At 38.1% G+C, this 17214-nt stretch overlaps 1 protein-coding gene across 6 annotated transcripts in view; it reads right to left on the reverse strand.

Moving 5' to 3' along the window:
* The window catches only part of CNOT10 (CCR4-NOT transcription complex subunit 10), a 64080-nt gene that overhangs the window by 14280 nt on the left and 32586 nt on the right, over positions 1 to 17214 (reverse strand). For 4 of the 6 annotated variants that reach the window (XM_051963279.1, XM_051963277.1, XM_051963282.1 and 1 more), the window contains 3 exons: positions 16004 to 16125; positions 15123 to 15299; positions 11484 to 11564 (listed from right to left, as the gene is read on the reverse strand). In XM_051963279.1, coding sequence (XP_051819239.1) covers positions 11484 to 11564; positions 15123 to 15299; positions 16004 to 16125 — 380 coding nt within the window. The remainder of the gene's footprint in view (positions 1 to 11483; positions 11565 to 15122; positions 15300 to 16003; positions 16126 to 17214) is intronic. The other 2 variants (XM_051963280.1, XM_051963278.1) reach the window with 1 other exon arrangement.

The following is a 17214-nucleotide window of genomic DNA, read 5'->3' on the forward strand; positions in this document are numbered from 1 at the left end:
AGATCGTTATGTTATTCATGTAGAGCAAATCATCTTAAATTATGGTTTATGACCTTATCTGGGATCTTGTAAATGATTTATTATCAGTAAATGTTTAATTTGTATACCTATTTTATATATGTCTGCCCAGGGTCACATAAAAATTTCTTGACTGAAAACAGAACATGGAGAACATTTGAAAAGCTATGATCTAGGGTGTTTCTTTGGTTTGTTGTTTTTTAAACTTATGGTGATTTTTTTCCAGAGTATTACTGTACAGCATATCAGGCATTAAATATATTGTAGTTTCTCTGTTGGCTTCTACAAGTGTTATCTGAAATCATGACTGCAACTGCTTTTTAAAAATGTAGTCTGACTTACACGAACTGATGATAAGTAAAATGAATAGAACCAAGAAAACATAGTACAGAGCAATAAGATTATGTGATGATCAACTAAGATGGACTCAGCTCTTTTCAACAATTCAACAATTTCAACAGACTTGTGATAGAAAGAGCAATCTGCATCCAGAGAGAGGACTATGGGACTGAATGAAAATAATATTTTCACCTTTTTTGTTATTTGCTTGCTTTTTTTCCCTTCCTAATTCCCTTCCTCCCCCCTTTGATCTGATTTTTCTTGTGCAGCATGATAAATGTGTATGGAAGAACTGCACATGATTTAATCTATACTGGATTACTTTGTTGTCTAAGGGAGGGGAGTGGAGGGAAGAGAGAAAAATTTGGAATACAAGGTTTTGCAAGGGTGAATGTTAAAAACTACCTGGCATATATTTTGAAAATAAAAAGCTATTATTATTTTTTTAAATTGGAAGAATTTTTAAAAATAGTCTGAGGAAAAACATTTTGTCAAATACCCTCCATTTTCACTCTTTTAGGTATATTCCATCTATGTATTAACTTTTTTTTTTTAATCAGTTATTCCTCCATTTTCTTCCTTTATGTGAGGTAATTTAATCTATTCCTACTTAATTATTAAGTCTGTGTTTTCTCTCACTAATTATACACAATTCATGTATTTGTATTTTTTCCTTCATCTTAGTAGCTTCTACCAAGAGTTTTGCTTATACTCATCTGATTCAACTTGTCATTATGTTTGTTCTTTAGGAGGAATATCTTAAATGCTTTCCCCCTTGCTGAAGATAAAGTTATTTTCTGTTACTTAGATTCAGTTTTATAGGATATATTGCATGCTAACTTTTTAAAATACCATTTTCCAGTTTTCCCTTTGATTTCTTATAAAGAAAATAATCCCATATCATTCCTATTGTTCTTATAAAAGGTGTTTCCCTGGATATCTGCAAAATTTTTTGTTTTATGATGGAATCTGACTGTGAAATCTGACTATAATCTTTCTTGACAAGTTATACTTGAGAGGTTTTTCTGGAGGTATTTTGTAGAATCTCTTACTCTATTTTTGGCCATCTGGTTCCAATAAATTCTTTGCAACTTCCTTGTAAGAATTTCTTTTATCATGGTACCCAAATTTTATTTTTCACTGTTTTTTAAGAAGTCCATAATACTTAGATAATTTCTGCACTCCAAAGTCTACACTTTTATTTTGGAATTTCCCACATTCTTTCAATCTCATCTTTTAATTTTCTTCAATAAAATTCCTTTCACTTCTGCACTCCCATCCTGCTGTTCTCTTTTTCTGGGAATTTAATGTTTTGATACCAACATTTTGTTCTTGAAACACATGGGAGAGATGATTAAAAAAAAAAAAAAACCAAACAAATAAAAAAAGAAGTGAACACAGTATATGTCCATTTATATTCAATCTCCTTAGTTCTTTTTCTGGATGCAGATGGAATTTTCTGTCCAAAGTCTATTGGGATTGCTTTGGATCCACTAACCACTGAGAAGAACCAAATCGTTCACAGTTGCTCATCGCACAATCTTGCTGTTATTGCGTACAATGTATTCCTGGTTATGCCTGTTTCTCTCAACATCAGTTCACGTAAATCATTTCAAAAACTCAACTTGTCCATCATTTTTTACAGAATACTATGCCATTATCTTCATATACCATAACTTGTTCAATCATTCCCCAATTGAAGGGCATCTACTCATTTTCCAACTCTTACCTACCACAAATGTTTGCTGCTACAAACATTTTTGCACATATGGATCCTTCTCCCTCCTGTATCTCAAGGGAATACAGACCCAATAATGGCACTGCTGAATCAAAGGACATGTACAGTTTTTATAGCCTTTTGGGGGCATAGTTCCAGATTGCTCTCCAGAAAGATAGGATCATTTCATAATTCTACCAACAATTAGTATCCCAGTTTTCCCACAGCACCTCCAACATTTACCATTATCTCTTCCTGTCATCTCAGCTGACCAGAGGTGTGAGGTGGTACCACAGAGTTGTTTAGATAATCACTCCAAAGTCTTTTTTAAAAAAAATTTTCCTATATCCTTTCAATCTTAATGTTCTTTAGTTCTTCTTTTGTCATAAATTCCTCCCTTCTCCAAAGATCTGATAAATTGTCCCTTGTTCTCCTAATTTGTTTATGGTATCATTCTTTATGTCCAAATCATGTTAGATGCCTAATATTTAAGAACACTGGGCTTCAAATCAAGAAAATTCATCTTCACAATATCAAATTTAGCCTCAGACACTTAGCTGTGTGATCCTGAGCAAGTCACTTAACTCTGCCTGTTTTCTCATTTATAAAATAAGCTAGAGAAGAAAATGATAAGCCACTCTAATATCTTTGTCAAGAAAATCCAAAATGGGGCCATGAAGAGTCAAATACAACAATATCTTGGATATTTTCATTCAGTTTTTAAATTATATTGCTGAACTACTCTGAAGCTTTTAAAAAACTGTTCTCCTCTTGACTTTGAAGGCCTGGCAAAATTTGTTGTAATCTTTTACCTTTCTCGGGAGATATCTTATTTTTCTTCGCTGAGAAGAATTTGCTCAATGAAATAGCTTTTGGGGGGGATTACTCATTTGTCCTCTACAATCTGTGTTTTTATCCATCACTCTTGAATTTTCTTGTGTCCTTGCTGTAAAGATACTTCTTCTATTAATCCTTTCTTTTTAATAGACTTCTCTCTGCTCACTTTACCCTACCCCCTTCTCCTCCCATTCCCAGCCAGCTACTCTACTTCTCCTCCACTCTCTTGTCTCAATGGAGTGCAGACCTCTTTTTTTCCCTTTCCCATTCTCATTCTCTTGGATTCTAGGGTTTTCTTTGTAGCTGACTCTCTGCAATCTGAAGTCTGACCTAGGGGACCCTTTAAAACGAAGTGGCGGTGGAGGATGAGGTTGGGGAAAAATTGTTGAGGACAAACTTTAAGAAGTTTCTGCATCTGGGTTTTTTCCATCTTTCTCTTGGCCAGACCCTCAAAATATGTTGCATTGGCTAAAGCCTGATTGGGGCAGAATGTGAGCTCTCTCCAGGAGACAAGGAGCTAGCCTAATTTATCTTTTCATCATTCAAGTACTGTGCTCTGTGCATAGCAGGCACCTAATACACATTTTTCTGTCAACTCTAGCACTTGGTGAGATTCTTCCACTTCACAAAAAATAGCTCTTTTGAGATTGTGTATTCAAAGCCCAAATCTTTTCAGGATGTTTGCTAAAGGGCTTCTTGCTGAGAAAGCAGATTGTTGTTTTTTTTTTTTTTTTTTTTCTTCCCTCTTTAGGGATGAAATATGAACACCGTTGGACAAGTCTCATGTCAAGCATGCTGTGGGACGCCCGGTCTGAACTCTTCTGACAATTGGTAGGCCACTCTAGCTTCAAATTTCTAGCAACTGTCAAGCCCACTTTGAGTCCAGAAGTCAGTCATGTAATTTGTAGCAGGCCTGAGACTGGTTTATTCCTCTTTCCCAGGAAGCTCATACATTCATTATGAACAAGGAGCTAAAGAAGCTCTGTTTTCCTGTTTTCTACCCTGGCTTTTCCAGGCTAAGATGTCACATCTAATTGCAGCAGTGATAAAAGTTCTAACAGAAAAAACTTAGTGAAGTTAGTGAAGTTTGTTTTCTTTCCAATTTGAAATCTTCACCTAATAACAAATGGTTAAGATTCTGATTAAAATTCAAATTCACACCTACAAAGTGATCTCTTCCCCCTGCACGCATTCTCCAAGATACATTTGCTCTTCCTCTCTTCCAGTTCCTAACAGCCTGCCTCTCCCTTTGTCCTCTACTTCACCCCCATCTCATGTAAGAGAAATAAACAGCCCACTTAAAGCCCCTCACCCAAGTTTGTGTAAATCTGATAGTTATCTACTTTCACTACAAACACATATGGCCTAATTTCCTGAGACCACTGTAGAAAACACTGATTTTGATGACTACCACTCAAAATACTGTTCCTCCTGCCCACCCCCAATCCCAAACTCCATCTCCGAGTCACTGTCCAATCTGTTTTACCAAATACTCAAGAGATCTGACAGTTCATTAGACCGGAAGAATTGTGCCACAAGGGAAAAGACAAGCTTCTTCCTCCCCACCCCCCAAGGATTTGACCAAACTCCACAGGCCCCCTACGTACAGAGTCCCAGGCCCCCGGAGCTCTGGATTCTAGTGATTTGGACTAGAGAGAAGGAGGAAAAAAACCTTCTTTCAAACCACCAAATCACATCAAACAACCTGTTGGATAAGACTGGGAAAGGTTGCCAACCTGCACATCCTGTAGTTAACTAGCAGACTGTCTCTTTCAGGCCTGGCAGGTCCAAAAGTGCTCCACCTGAGCACTTGTCACGTTCCTCACCCCCCCTAATCCCCCCATCCCCAAAGAGCTCACATTCCCACAGATTCACAACCACTTTGCAAAACGACACTCCTATGGTTAGTTGCCATTTCCCTTGATTTGTCCAGAACAGCAAACACCTGAAACAGGATCAGAATCCAGGTGTTCCTAATTCTCAATTCAGCCTCTTAGTTTATCTAGCTACAAGGACTGAAACATGTCAGATTACATCAAGTCCAGCTACCGGCTGCAGACTAAGCATTCCTACTACACAACAAACTTAACATTTCGGCAGCAAATAAAATATGGCAAATAGTCAGAAATCACAAACAGGGTTCAAAATGCTTCTCAAATTCATCATGCCGCTTTCCATTAAATGTTGATTTCTCAGGAGACTGTAGAGTAAACTCTTCTCCCCTCCCCTAATTATAAGAGGTTAAGTTGGGGTCTTCCTCTGCCTCATTCTTCATCACAACTTGCTAGTCAACTGGACCAGGAACAGTCCAAAGACATTGACATCTCTGTGTAGGCCAAGCGCTAGTAAATCTTGTTGAAAAGTTACTGCTGGAGCTGTTCTGCTGTTGAATATGCAGACATAGTGTTTAGTAAATTATCCATTGGATTACGTGGCGTGGACTTTTTATATTAGGAACAGCCGCAAGTCAGAAGTCACAGGAATATAATTTCCTTCAATACATTTTAAAATAATTTTCAAATATATTTAGAGCATAACTATCATTTATCTTTAAATCACTATTTAAAAAAACAAAACAAAACAATGGATCACAAAAGTATTTATTAACTTTAATGGAAAAGAATTTGTTCCACATACTTTAGAGTCCTAAAAAGACTAATGAATTACTCTATGTGTCTAAATGATGATGTCTAGGGAGTAGACTTTGCAGGCCTGAGATCAACAGAGAATATTTCCTTTTTATCATTTTTTCTGCCTGTATTTTTGTAGCAAATGACAAATTTTAAAAGTTCCTTTTTCGTGGGATGTTTTTCAGCTTTAATTTAGGGTTAATCCCCAGCCCGTGTCATATCCCACTTCTTTCCACAAGTACACACAATTTCTACTCACCCCTAGCAGCAACCTTCATGAGTTTTAGGAAATGAGAGTTCCACTAAAGTTTCAACTTCAAAGCAAATGAAAAAATCAGTGCATCAAAGTCTCGTTCATTATTGACTAAAAGGAACTGGAAAACAAATTAAGTTCCTAGAGACTACAACTGAATGAACTTGTGAATTTTTTAACCATCAGGGGCTTTATAGTATTTTTGTATCAGCACTCAAAAACCACTTGATTTTAGATTCAGCACAGTATTTCTATTATCATACAAGAAAATTCACAGGACTAAAAACAAGGAACACCCTTATTAAAATACTTTTAAAAATTAAAATACTTAATCTTAATGCAAACTGTAACAAAATTAAATATTTACTCAGTCATTTACTGTGTCACTATGCTACTTGCTTTAATAAACTATTAGAGATATGAATAGAATTCATCTAGAATTGATGCTGAATTAAAAGTTTGTGGGAATACACACAATTTAACTTATTGTACTCATTGCCATGTAAGTCTTAGGGTGTAAGTATTCGAAGTGAAGAGCAAGAGGATGTTTTTCTGTTAAGACACAAGATCATTTTTCTCCCTCTACCTTTTCTCTATTTGTCACAACTGACAGGTAAAGGAAACAATTTCTTACCGATTACTGGTAGCTAAGATCTAACTTTTTTTCTCAATTTCATAAGGGAAAAATAATTTGAGACTTCAGCTTTAAAGCCTTAGATACATTTTAAGAATAGTCACAATTCTTAATAATTTATCTACTTGTATTTAAATTAAGGCTCAAAAGATTCTTTTTTTAACCCCAATTTTCTGAATAAAACACGTGATTTCTCAACTTTTATTGTTTTTTTTAATAGCCTTTTATTGAAAAACATATGCATGGGTAATTTTTCAACAATGACCCTTGCGAAAATATCTGTTCCAACTTTTCCCCTCCTTCCCTCCACCCCCTTCCCTAGATGACAGGTAGTTCTGTACGTATTAAATATGTTAAAGTATATGTTAAATATAATATATGTATACATATTTATACACTCATCTTTTTTTGGTTAAAAAAAATCTTTATAATATAGTTTAACTATGAGGTGGAATTAGGGCTCATTCCTTGGCCCTTCATTTTAGCACAAGTAAGAGGAAGCCCACAATTCAAGTACATAATTTATTAGAGACATTCTCCTAATTTTTAGATATATCTTTTTTTATTAGTTAAAAAAGAATTTGTTTATCTGTTTTAATAAATAATAATACAATGAAGTCTTTTTGTTTTGCTTACATTCTAAAAACACTCCTACAATATACTAAATATATTTTAATATACATATATTTACTACATATATCTTAAATTTTAATATGTAATAAAATGAAGTCTTGTGTTTGCCTACATTCTGAAAACACTTCTACAATATTCTAAATATATAAATATGATGCCTATATACACATATATGCCAACATGTCAAAGCAAACTTAGTCCTATGTTTCTCTTATATACAAATACACAAAAAGAACACATTTAAGAGGATGTCACAAGAAATGGCCATTAGACCCATCATGATAAGTTACTGCATATTAGTTATGCTAGAAAAAGGAAATGGTCTACATGATGGTTGCTTTGGGCGTTAGAGTTCAAGGGGTCAAACCTAACAGCCCACAGAAGCAGCTACCCACTCTCATTCACATCTCCTTTCACAGCAAATTCAAGGGAGGAAATCCCAAGAAAGTATCAAGTTGAAATGAAGCCCATTCCTCTGACAGAATCTTCACAGAAACGGCCTCCCGATTCTTCTCGTGGCCTAGCCCACAGATCCTCACCAGCCCTCTCTCTCTAAGGCACCCCTTTTATGGCCCTGACAATGACAGCACCACTCTGCTTCCCATCCCTTCCCCAGCCCATTTGTCTCCACAACATAGTCACAATTGCCTGCTTCTGCAGCTCCCAAGGCCCATTCCTTCTTGTTCCACTTCCTTTGGTCCATCTGCTCCACACAATAAAAGCTTAATATATACTAGCTAACTAATTTTTAACAATTCATTGTAGTGAACCCGGGATTCCCTCATGGAAATTCTGTAGTACTGTACTATTCCAAAAGCGCTTCTTTCTGGGACAAAAGGAAGTCACTCCCTCATCCCAGAAATCATCATTCCTACTCTCAGAACATACAGAAAAAATAGCTGACTAAACAAGAAAGGAACAAGCATTCAAGAGAAGAAATATTCCTTCCTACAGCACTTCTCTTAAAAGCTACTCTCAGGAGATAAATAATCACATTAATTTCAGGTTCATCTGTTCAGGTTCATAATGGGAAAAAAAAATGCAATAACTAAAGCAAACCAAAAATCCAGACTTTTTCATTCCCTCAAATCAATTTATTCATAAATCCATTAACTGAAAATCACAACATTTTTATTACAAAATTCCCCTGGCAAACACAAGGAAAATAAGTGACTTCCCCAATAATATTTCAAACCACGAGTAAATATTAGGAAAGCAGGTCTTTCTTGGGTGCATTAATGTCAAAACTGTGACATTTCCCTCAAAATTTCCCTTCTTTTCTTTTTAGTGTTCACTGAAGTTCCTTGATTTGAAAACAATTCCACTCTTTAAAAGAATTAACTAGACTAAAGTGACTTCAGTTTCTGCAGAGAGAGCCCAGCGTAGCGCTAGCCTGTGTCTGTCCCTTATTTGAGTCCAGATCCTTGGGCTGGATTTAGCTCCTCAGATCCTAACAAACCCAGTTTTGTGAAGAACTTGGGATTCTGTTGCATTTATGGAAGCATTTCACAAGAGAAAGCTGCAAGCTGTTTTTCTTGCTTTGAACTTTCAGTGATGATCAGCCCCTCCAGACAGCATTTTGGGGGCCATCTTAAAGTTAACACCCCATGTAGCATCCAAAAGATGGAACTGAAAACATTGTAGCTTAATTCAAGAACATATTTAATGTTGAAAACACAATTTTAAAACTCAAAAAGCTTCCTTCTGAGAATCAACGGTTGAAAGATATTTAGGTTCAGCTTTCCTGCTTATAAGGGAAGAACAACAAAGGTGAACTCTCCCTTAAGACAACAGGACACAGAGGATAAGAATTCAGGATTCACAGGATATTACTGACAGCTAAAGTGGGAAATTACTGTGCACTTTGACAGAAATAAAATAAAACCAAAGAAAGTAAAAGATCCAAGGCCAACATGCTTTAGTTGTTTTTACAAATGCTCCCAAACCCTCCTTGGCTTATTGGGCTGAGGAGAGCCTGGAGCCCAACCATGGATTGCATTAGCCAACACTTCTCCCTTCTCGTCCCCATCTCACACAGAATAAGAGGTGAGGTGCAAGGAAATATATTCCAAAGCAAGGTAACTCCAAACTACATCCAGCAATAGTAAGAAAAAATAATATTTGACTGCAAGCGAAAGCTTTTTCAACTGCCTAATTTCTCGCCTTTGTCTTAGTCCCATGATAGTCTCAACAAATAGACTGACAACTTTTCTTGCACAACCATAAAAAATATGTCTAAATTCATACTAGCGTTCAACCCACTATCTTGGAACAAATAGTGACTAATTTTTACAATTATTAAATGGGACCATTTTTTAAAATTTTAGGGATTTCAATGCAATTTGGTACACATATCTTCTATACAGGTTATGATGTGAGCTCTTTTCTATTTGAGAATTTCCTTTCATTTAACAAATTTATAACAAGCTGCCATATTGTTCGGCAGATATTCAGGGAAAGGGAAGGAAATTAGCATTTAGAGAGAGTAGCATGTGCCAAGCACTGTGCTATGCACTTTGACCTCAAATGAGGCTTACAATAACCTATAGTATCCCCATTTTATAGTTAAAGAAAGTGGGAAAAACAGAGATTAAGTAACTTGCCTATAATCTGAGGCCCTTACTGTATTGGACCCTCAGCTAGAGGTAACTGATTTTCTCAGGAAACGAAGGCTAGCAAACATTTTTTAAATTCCTGCATTCAAAGAGCACAGATAACAATTTTGATAAAATATTTATGCTTCTAGTATTTTATTATTAAGAAAAGAAGAAAAGCTTTATGAGTCACAACTACTGAACTTAAAACTACTTGGATTTGTTGGAAGGGCCAAATTCAATGACTTATTCAGAACATAATCAACATTATAAGTTCCCCAAAGACTTGTCTCCATAGGAAAAAGATTCACTGAAATCATGTTAAAGATATTCACCCAGCAAAAAACAATGAAAATTTCTGAAGAAAATTAACATTTGCACATCATTAAAAAAAACAAAAAAACAAGCCATTTTCCATGTCTTGATTGCATTAAAGAACATTTAATTTTCCATCAGTGAAATATGCAGTTACTTTTCTTTCTTCCCACCTTTAAATTCTGTGATTAAGCATAATTTCATGACAGTATTGTTTGTCAATTCTACTGCATAACTAATAAACAGGCCCAGTCAACAACTGCTAATTATGTACAATCAATGCTAACACCCATCAGACCTCTCCTTCTTCCATACCTGATATGCTTGGACAAAAAAAACCTTTTAAATGTAATGAGATTATATATGGCCATGGGACTATATCCTACAGGTAGCAAAAATAGAAGGCTCCTACTATACTTACCAAAATATTCATAGTAGCACTTTGGGAGCAAAGAATTGATAACAAATTAGGTGTCCATTGGCTGGAAAATGGTTAAATACATTGTGGTATGTGAATGTAATGAACTACTACTGGGTCATTAGATATGAAATATAAGAATTCAGAGTATAAGACTTATATGAATTGATGACACAGAGCAAAAGAAGCAAAACTTGGAAAACAAGAGATGACAACAATACAAATTCAAATAAAAAACAAAAAACAATCTAATAAAATGGAACTATCAAACAAAGTCTGATCCCTAAGAAAAACTGAATACCTTTCTCCCTTCATTGCAGAATGGGAGACTGAGGGTATAGAATATTTCCTAGACCTTCTGACAGTGTGTTAGATGTGTGATATTTAAAAGTTCAGCAGACATAGTTTCTGGGTGACTAACCATTCGATTAATAATGCTAGTATTTTTATTAATAAAAGGGTCAACAATACTCACAAATGCCAAAGATCAATTATGGCAGTGAGCTTATATATGCCTGAGTTTATATGCTTTCCCCTGCAAGAGTAGATTCTGAGGATAGTAATCCACTCTGATTGGTTAACAATGAGAGAATAAACATTACAATGAGAGGTGGACCTATTCTGAGGAAGGACTTGAGATACAAATTTGATTATGCTGACTATTTCTAAATTATCCCCAGCCTTGGGCAACATAATCAAAGAATTTATCCTCACCCAAACCATTAGATCACCATTGGCTTCCCCACCTAGATTAAATTTTTTTTAAGATTGAGTGGGGTCTGACCAAGAATGAGAGTAGAAATTTAACCTTCAAAGACTAAACTTTGAAAGAAGGATTTTAGAAAACAGAGAAACTCTGGATCTCCCCAAATCATTGGTTATTAATAATCATTTTTCTCAAATGTTCCTGCTTTTTTCTCTTCAAAAATGAACATGATTTGAAATCAAATGGTATTAATTAATTTCTGAATGGAATGTCACATTAATATTTTCTCTCACATCATATAAGATAGTTTAACACTGAGCAAGCTTATGAAAATAACTGAGTCATTTACTTTGGCTCTAAATTTAAAACAATTTTATTTTGGCACTTACCTTAAGTTTTCTAATTCTTGTTTTCTGAGAGGAGAGGATGGTGGAGCTGGGATGAATTTATCTCCATCATGACTTTTACTGCTGAAAAAAAAAATCTTATTACTTATACAGATTAACCAATAAATCTTTTGTTTTCCATATCATCCCCTCATATACTATATACTTACTAATACTGATTCCCTTATGTTATAAAAAGAATTAAATGATAACTGCTTAATGATTTGCTCCTATTACCATTTAATTACTGAGCTATTTCATATATCAATTCTTACTTATGAGAAAATTATCAAGCAGATGATCCTTATTTTTTAAATATAAGTAAATAGATATAATTCCATGGGTGAAGAGAGGGAAGAAATAGAAAGTAGAGAAAAGAAAAGGAAGAAGGCTTATATAGCACCTAATACTATGTATCAGATAATGTGCTAAGTATTTACAATACTATCTAAAGACCGCTGACCTCTTAATCAAATACTAGTATTACAAAACCAACTCTTTAGAAAATGTGGACTGGGAAGTCTCCGGACCAGAGTTTATTTTAAAAGAAGGTAAAAGAAAATAAAATCACTGTACTTAACTCCAGATTATTTGAGAGATAAACTGAGATAATATAATGTATATCAAGGGGCAGTCAGGTGATGCAGTGCCCAGAGCACTGGGCTTGCAGACAGGAAGAGCTCTCTTCTTGACCTCAGACATTTCCTACCTGTGTGACCCTGGGCCAGTCACTTCACCCTGCCTGCCTTAGTTCCTCATCTGTAAAATGAGCTGGACAAAGAAATAGCCAACCAGTCCAGTATCTCTGTCAAGAAACTCCTAAATCAATGAGTCATGAGGTTGGACACGACTGAAAAAGGCCGAACCACCACCATCAAGCACTTTGCAAGCCACAAAAGTAATAAACTACCTCAGACATTTATGGAGTTTAAATCTGCTGAGAGGCAAAATCAGAAAGACTTCCAGAGTTTAAATACACCTCATCTTGACAGCCCCAAACTCAAAGCACATTTTTCAAAAGCCGCGGCTCTCTCCTGGGCCCTAGATTTCACATCCCACTGCCCCTTCTCTTTCACCCAAAGTTCTAACCATTCCTCTCAAGCTAGCCTTCCTCCTCCTCCAACATTTAAAAAGTGTGAATGGGAGCAGCCATCCTTATTTTCCTGTATCTCTACCTCTCCACCTCAGCTCTGGCTGGGAGGTTTCAGGACGGGCCCTAAAGAAGACCCTTGTGCTTTCCCTTCAAACCAGCCATTGCTGCCCAATGCCTCAAAAAGTGTGGACACCATGGGAGGTTGCATCAGGGAAAATGGGCACGAAGAAGGGGAAGAAAGACCGGGCACTGGACAGGCTTTGGGCAGTGCCTAGATATCCTGCTATTAAGAGCCTTCTCTCCTAATTCCGAATTCTCAGACTCTTTGAGTCTACTTAGAAGGAGGGAAATTTGTGCCTTCTCAAGGGCATAAAATCCTAGGATCTAAATCCTTCCTCAGCTCTTGCGCATCCTTTTCCATACCTGGAAGCCTTCCTCCAAGATTTTCTCAGGTCAGTGACCCCCACAGGACAATACAGTGAAGGCCTGTACACCTTCGCAGAAAGATCACTGACAGCCTCCGCTGCTCTCCTGATGTAAATGGGGCTGACCTTTACATCGGCCTCCCCCACAGAAATATGTTCTTCCTCTTATTAGGGTGACAATGGTTACACAGAGACAAGTTTACCACATGATCATGGAGACCACGGGGCCTCCCTCTGAATCACCACCTGACTGCGCCCAAATACTGAGGCCCCCAGTTTTCATCCTTGAAATGTCCCCTCACTTTCATCCTCAGGGGAGTTACCAAGTATTCTGCACTGGCCATTCCCTCCAATTTCTCCCCAACTCATCCTTTATCTTTCACTTGATGTTCCCTGTCACCACTTCAAACCTGAAATTGCCCGCCTGCCCCCAGACAACATGAGAGCTTTTCCATTTAACTTCTTTTTGTCCACTGATCCTCACTAGACTCACACACCAGAGCTGCTTCAGACCCTTCTCTTTCCTCTGAAGTCCACCATTAAGTTCAATCCTCCCCCCACCCCATTCTCTGCTCCCCACCCCTGAGTCCAAGTACTCACTTTACTTCTGCCACTCCTAGGGCTGCCCCATAACCAGTCTGCTAACCTGCATCTTGCCCCAGACCAATCTATCCTGCCTAAAATGTCGCTCTTATCACGTCACTCACTCTCTTAAGACTGTCTACAGCAACCACTTGACCCTGAATGCTCCCTCCCACTACTCCCCTACACAAACCATTTCTCACCCACCCCCACCTCATCCTTACACCCTTACTTATACTATTCCCCTCAGCTCCAACCTCCCCCCCCTATCGATCATCTCCCATATGTCCTCTTTTCTGGAATGCCTTCTCCAGCCACTGGGACCCTTCCCTTCCTCTAGACTCTGTTCTGAGTCAGTTCTGCTGATACTGAAAACTAATCTGCAAGCCTTAAGGAGCTACATAAATGCACATTATTATTATGTAGCGAGGTGTTGAGACTTTCCTTGAATTGCCAAGTACGCCATGTGGGCTGATAGGGCGACCCAGGAGGCAGAAGTGGACTTGGCCTCTGAGGCTGTTCGATCTTTCCTTAGGGCATAGCACTAACTCCGGTGTCTCCCTTCTGTGGATCCACCTACACAGTGCTGAGTGGGCTAGTCATGGGGTAATCCCAGAGGAGAGGGAATACAAAGGGCCAGCTTTGCCATAGGCGAAGGAGAAGGATGCGGAGAGAAGTAGAGAGAGTCAGAGAAGCAGAGACATACACCTGCTCTTGCTTCCCCTGCTGAGATTATCAATAAAGAAAGGCTGTTTGGCACTTTAACACCGGTCTTGTCTCCATGTCTATCTGGGGAGGACTGGTATGTATGGTCCTGGCAATCGGTAGCCTTGGGGTAGGAGGTTACAGAGAGGGAAACTTAAAAGGAGGCCTGGAGAGGTTATTTTTTTAAAGTTGTCACTGGAAAGCTCCATTTTGTTTTATTTTTCAGCTAGAGTGGGCTGCCTGAATGGAAAGGAAAGGTTCTTATTTATATGCAGCACAGTTCCTAGCATAAAACCAAACAAAGATAGATTTTTTCAACTGAAAAATTTTATTTGTAATAGTCTTAATTATTACTTAATAATTGCTGAGGCAATTGGGGTTAAGTGACTTGCCCAGGGTCATACAGCTAGGAAATATTACGTGTCTGAGGCCATATTTGAACTCAGGTCCTCCTGACTTCAGGGCTGGTAAATATTCTTAATTCTTAAAGAATGTATTTACATTCAATTAATATCTTTATGATACAAATATTAAGAAAAACAGCCATTTCATCATAAACATACTCTGCTCCTTTGGTTTACCATTACTCTTAAAAAAGCTTAAATCTGCTAAATGTTTTTGTATCTTTAACAGAAGTGACCAGGGTATAATGAATAGACAATTGGCCTCTGAGCCAGGGAGCCATGGGACTGAGTTCTGAAACAATGAATTATGGGTAATCATTTTACCACTTGCTGATGGAGGCAACTCCCTAAGACCATTAGGTAGAGTGATGATACTGATTTGCTGTCCAGGAGGGGGCATTTCCTCATTTGGGAAATCCCAGGGCTGCATTACCTGCAAGTCTCCTGACTTTCGGTGTTTTCTGCACTCCCACCCAACTGGCTGCTCGTCTTTGCCCCATTCTCCTGCTTTGGTTCCTGCTGGTCTTCCGGTAATAGCAGCAAGGCGTTCCTGAGACAAATGGCCGCAAACTCCATACTGGCTACAGGAATAGCGGAGGACTGGCCATCACTTAAAAGAACAAAAGCAAACAGATGAAATGAAAAGTCAATAAGAAATTTAAACCCAATGTTTATGGAGGAGGGAGCTAATTATCATTTTAAAAATGTCTTGTTCTACTAGTAACAGAAGTGAAGTCACTGATAATTTTAATCAGAACATTAAAATCCACAGGCAGCCCTTCACCTAAGAAGCTGTGAAAGACTGCTTGAAGCCTCCAGCTGCTAGCTCTGTCACCAGAGAAATATGGGAAACTAGCTGGAATATTTATATAGAATGTGGTCCTTGCATTTTTGAAAGACCATAAATTGAGAAATCCCTCTAGCAGCTAAGGATTTCCAAGCTATTTTGGACACTTCCGTATGCCAGTAACTAAACAGTCTCTGCTGGGCCCTTTAAACTACAAATTATCATATTTAAATATTCTACCCAAGAGAAAGAAGCTTCTAAACAAAAGCCTGAGTGATGGACGGCCAAGGACATATCACACATCCCTCGCGGCCCTCTCTTGGAGAGACAAGGTAAATGCACAGAGGCAACCAAGGCCAATTTCTTCCACACCATCATGGAGGTTTTGTGTGGGAAGTAACATAAGGCTAGCTACAAGAGAGTCCCATCTATGATTTAGGCCATTAAATTCAAAGAAAAAAGCAAAACTCCCATATGCAAAACAAAATAAACAACAAGATGAGGGGGCCACCTTGCCCCGTACTTACTTATAAACCGCATTCTGTATGGACTGGGACGCCAGGACTATCTTTCGATGATAGCCTTGACCCACAATGGACTGTACAATCCCCTTTTTGCTCGGAAGACCTTTAGTCTCCTGTTCTGAGGTCTACAAAACATACAAGGAAAGTTTTCAAGGAGGCTCATGATCACAGTAATAGGGTTATCCACAGACAAGGAGATCCATTTCAAACTCATTTTAATTTTCTCAAAGTTTCAAACCTCCCCAAAACATCTCAGGAAGATAAATGGGGGAAGGCAGGGAGAGCTAGTACCAGGGAAAAGGGCAGAGAGAGACATCTGCAATGAAGACCAATGGAAAGTGCGCCCAAGTCTTTCTGAGATTTGGTGGCATCATTGAAGAGACTATTAATTTGCTGCAGGAAGCATTTCACTTTGTGGAAATGTGTCACAGAACTGAAGGAAAAAACAGTGACAAACGAGTGATGTGGAGGGGCTCACAGAAAAGGAACAGACCTGAACAATTATGGCCTAAAGCAAAAAAAAAAAAAAAAAAAAAAAGATCTCAGGCATCCACGACAAAGGCCCATGGGTCAGCAGTTGTGCAGAACATCGTCCAATGAGAATTATTCAGACATTCACTGTGCCCCACAAGAGGGAGTTTCCATGCTGGGAGGCCCTGGGGAGGCCACCTGTTTGTGTGAGGGGGAACAGGGCAGGGAAGGTGGCCCACTTTGGGCTGCCAACTCTCTAGCTCTGGCTTTCAGGGCAGCAGAACCACACACGGATCCAAGTCTCTGAGTTGGGCATCTGAGGCAACGCTTTCTATAAAGAATGTGCCTCGGCATATTATAACAATCCACTGCCCTTATTCATCTGTTTTAGAAGTTCCTATTTCCCCAAATTAGAATTTTTAAAGCATGAGCTGGTAAAAGGTAATTTGTGTTTGAATGCCCTTATTTAATTGACATCCAGAAAAGATAGATGTCTTTCCCAGGATCCCACAGATTATGCCAGAAGCAGACTTTGAACTTGAATCCCCTGACTCCCAAATCCAAGCCCCTTCCCTCTCTACCATTCTTCCTTTTAAAATACTATTTTTACTGGACCCAATGAAAGGCATCTGACAGAGAGGATCAGGGTTCAAATTTTCCCTTAATCTGGGTGCTCATTCCCTATGGAACCCTAATTAAGATGCCAAGATCTAAGTCTTGGTTTGCAAAAGGTGGGGGAGGAG

This window comes from Antechinus flavipes, chromosome 5 (genome assembly GCF_016432865.1).
Source record: "Antechinus flavipes isolate AdamAnt ecotype Samford, QLD, Australia chromosome 5, AdamAnt_v2, whole genome shotgun sequence".
In the NCBI taxonomy this organism is placed as follows: Eukaryota; Metazoa; Chordata; class Mammalia; order Dasyuromorphia; family Dasyuridae; genus Antechinus; species Antechinus flavipes.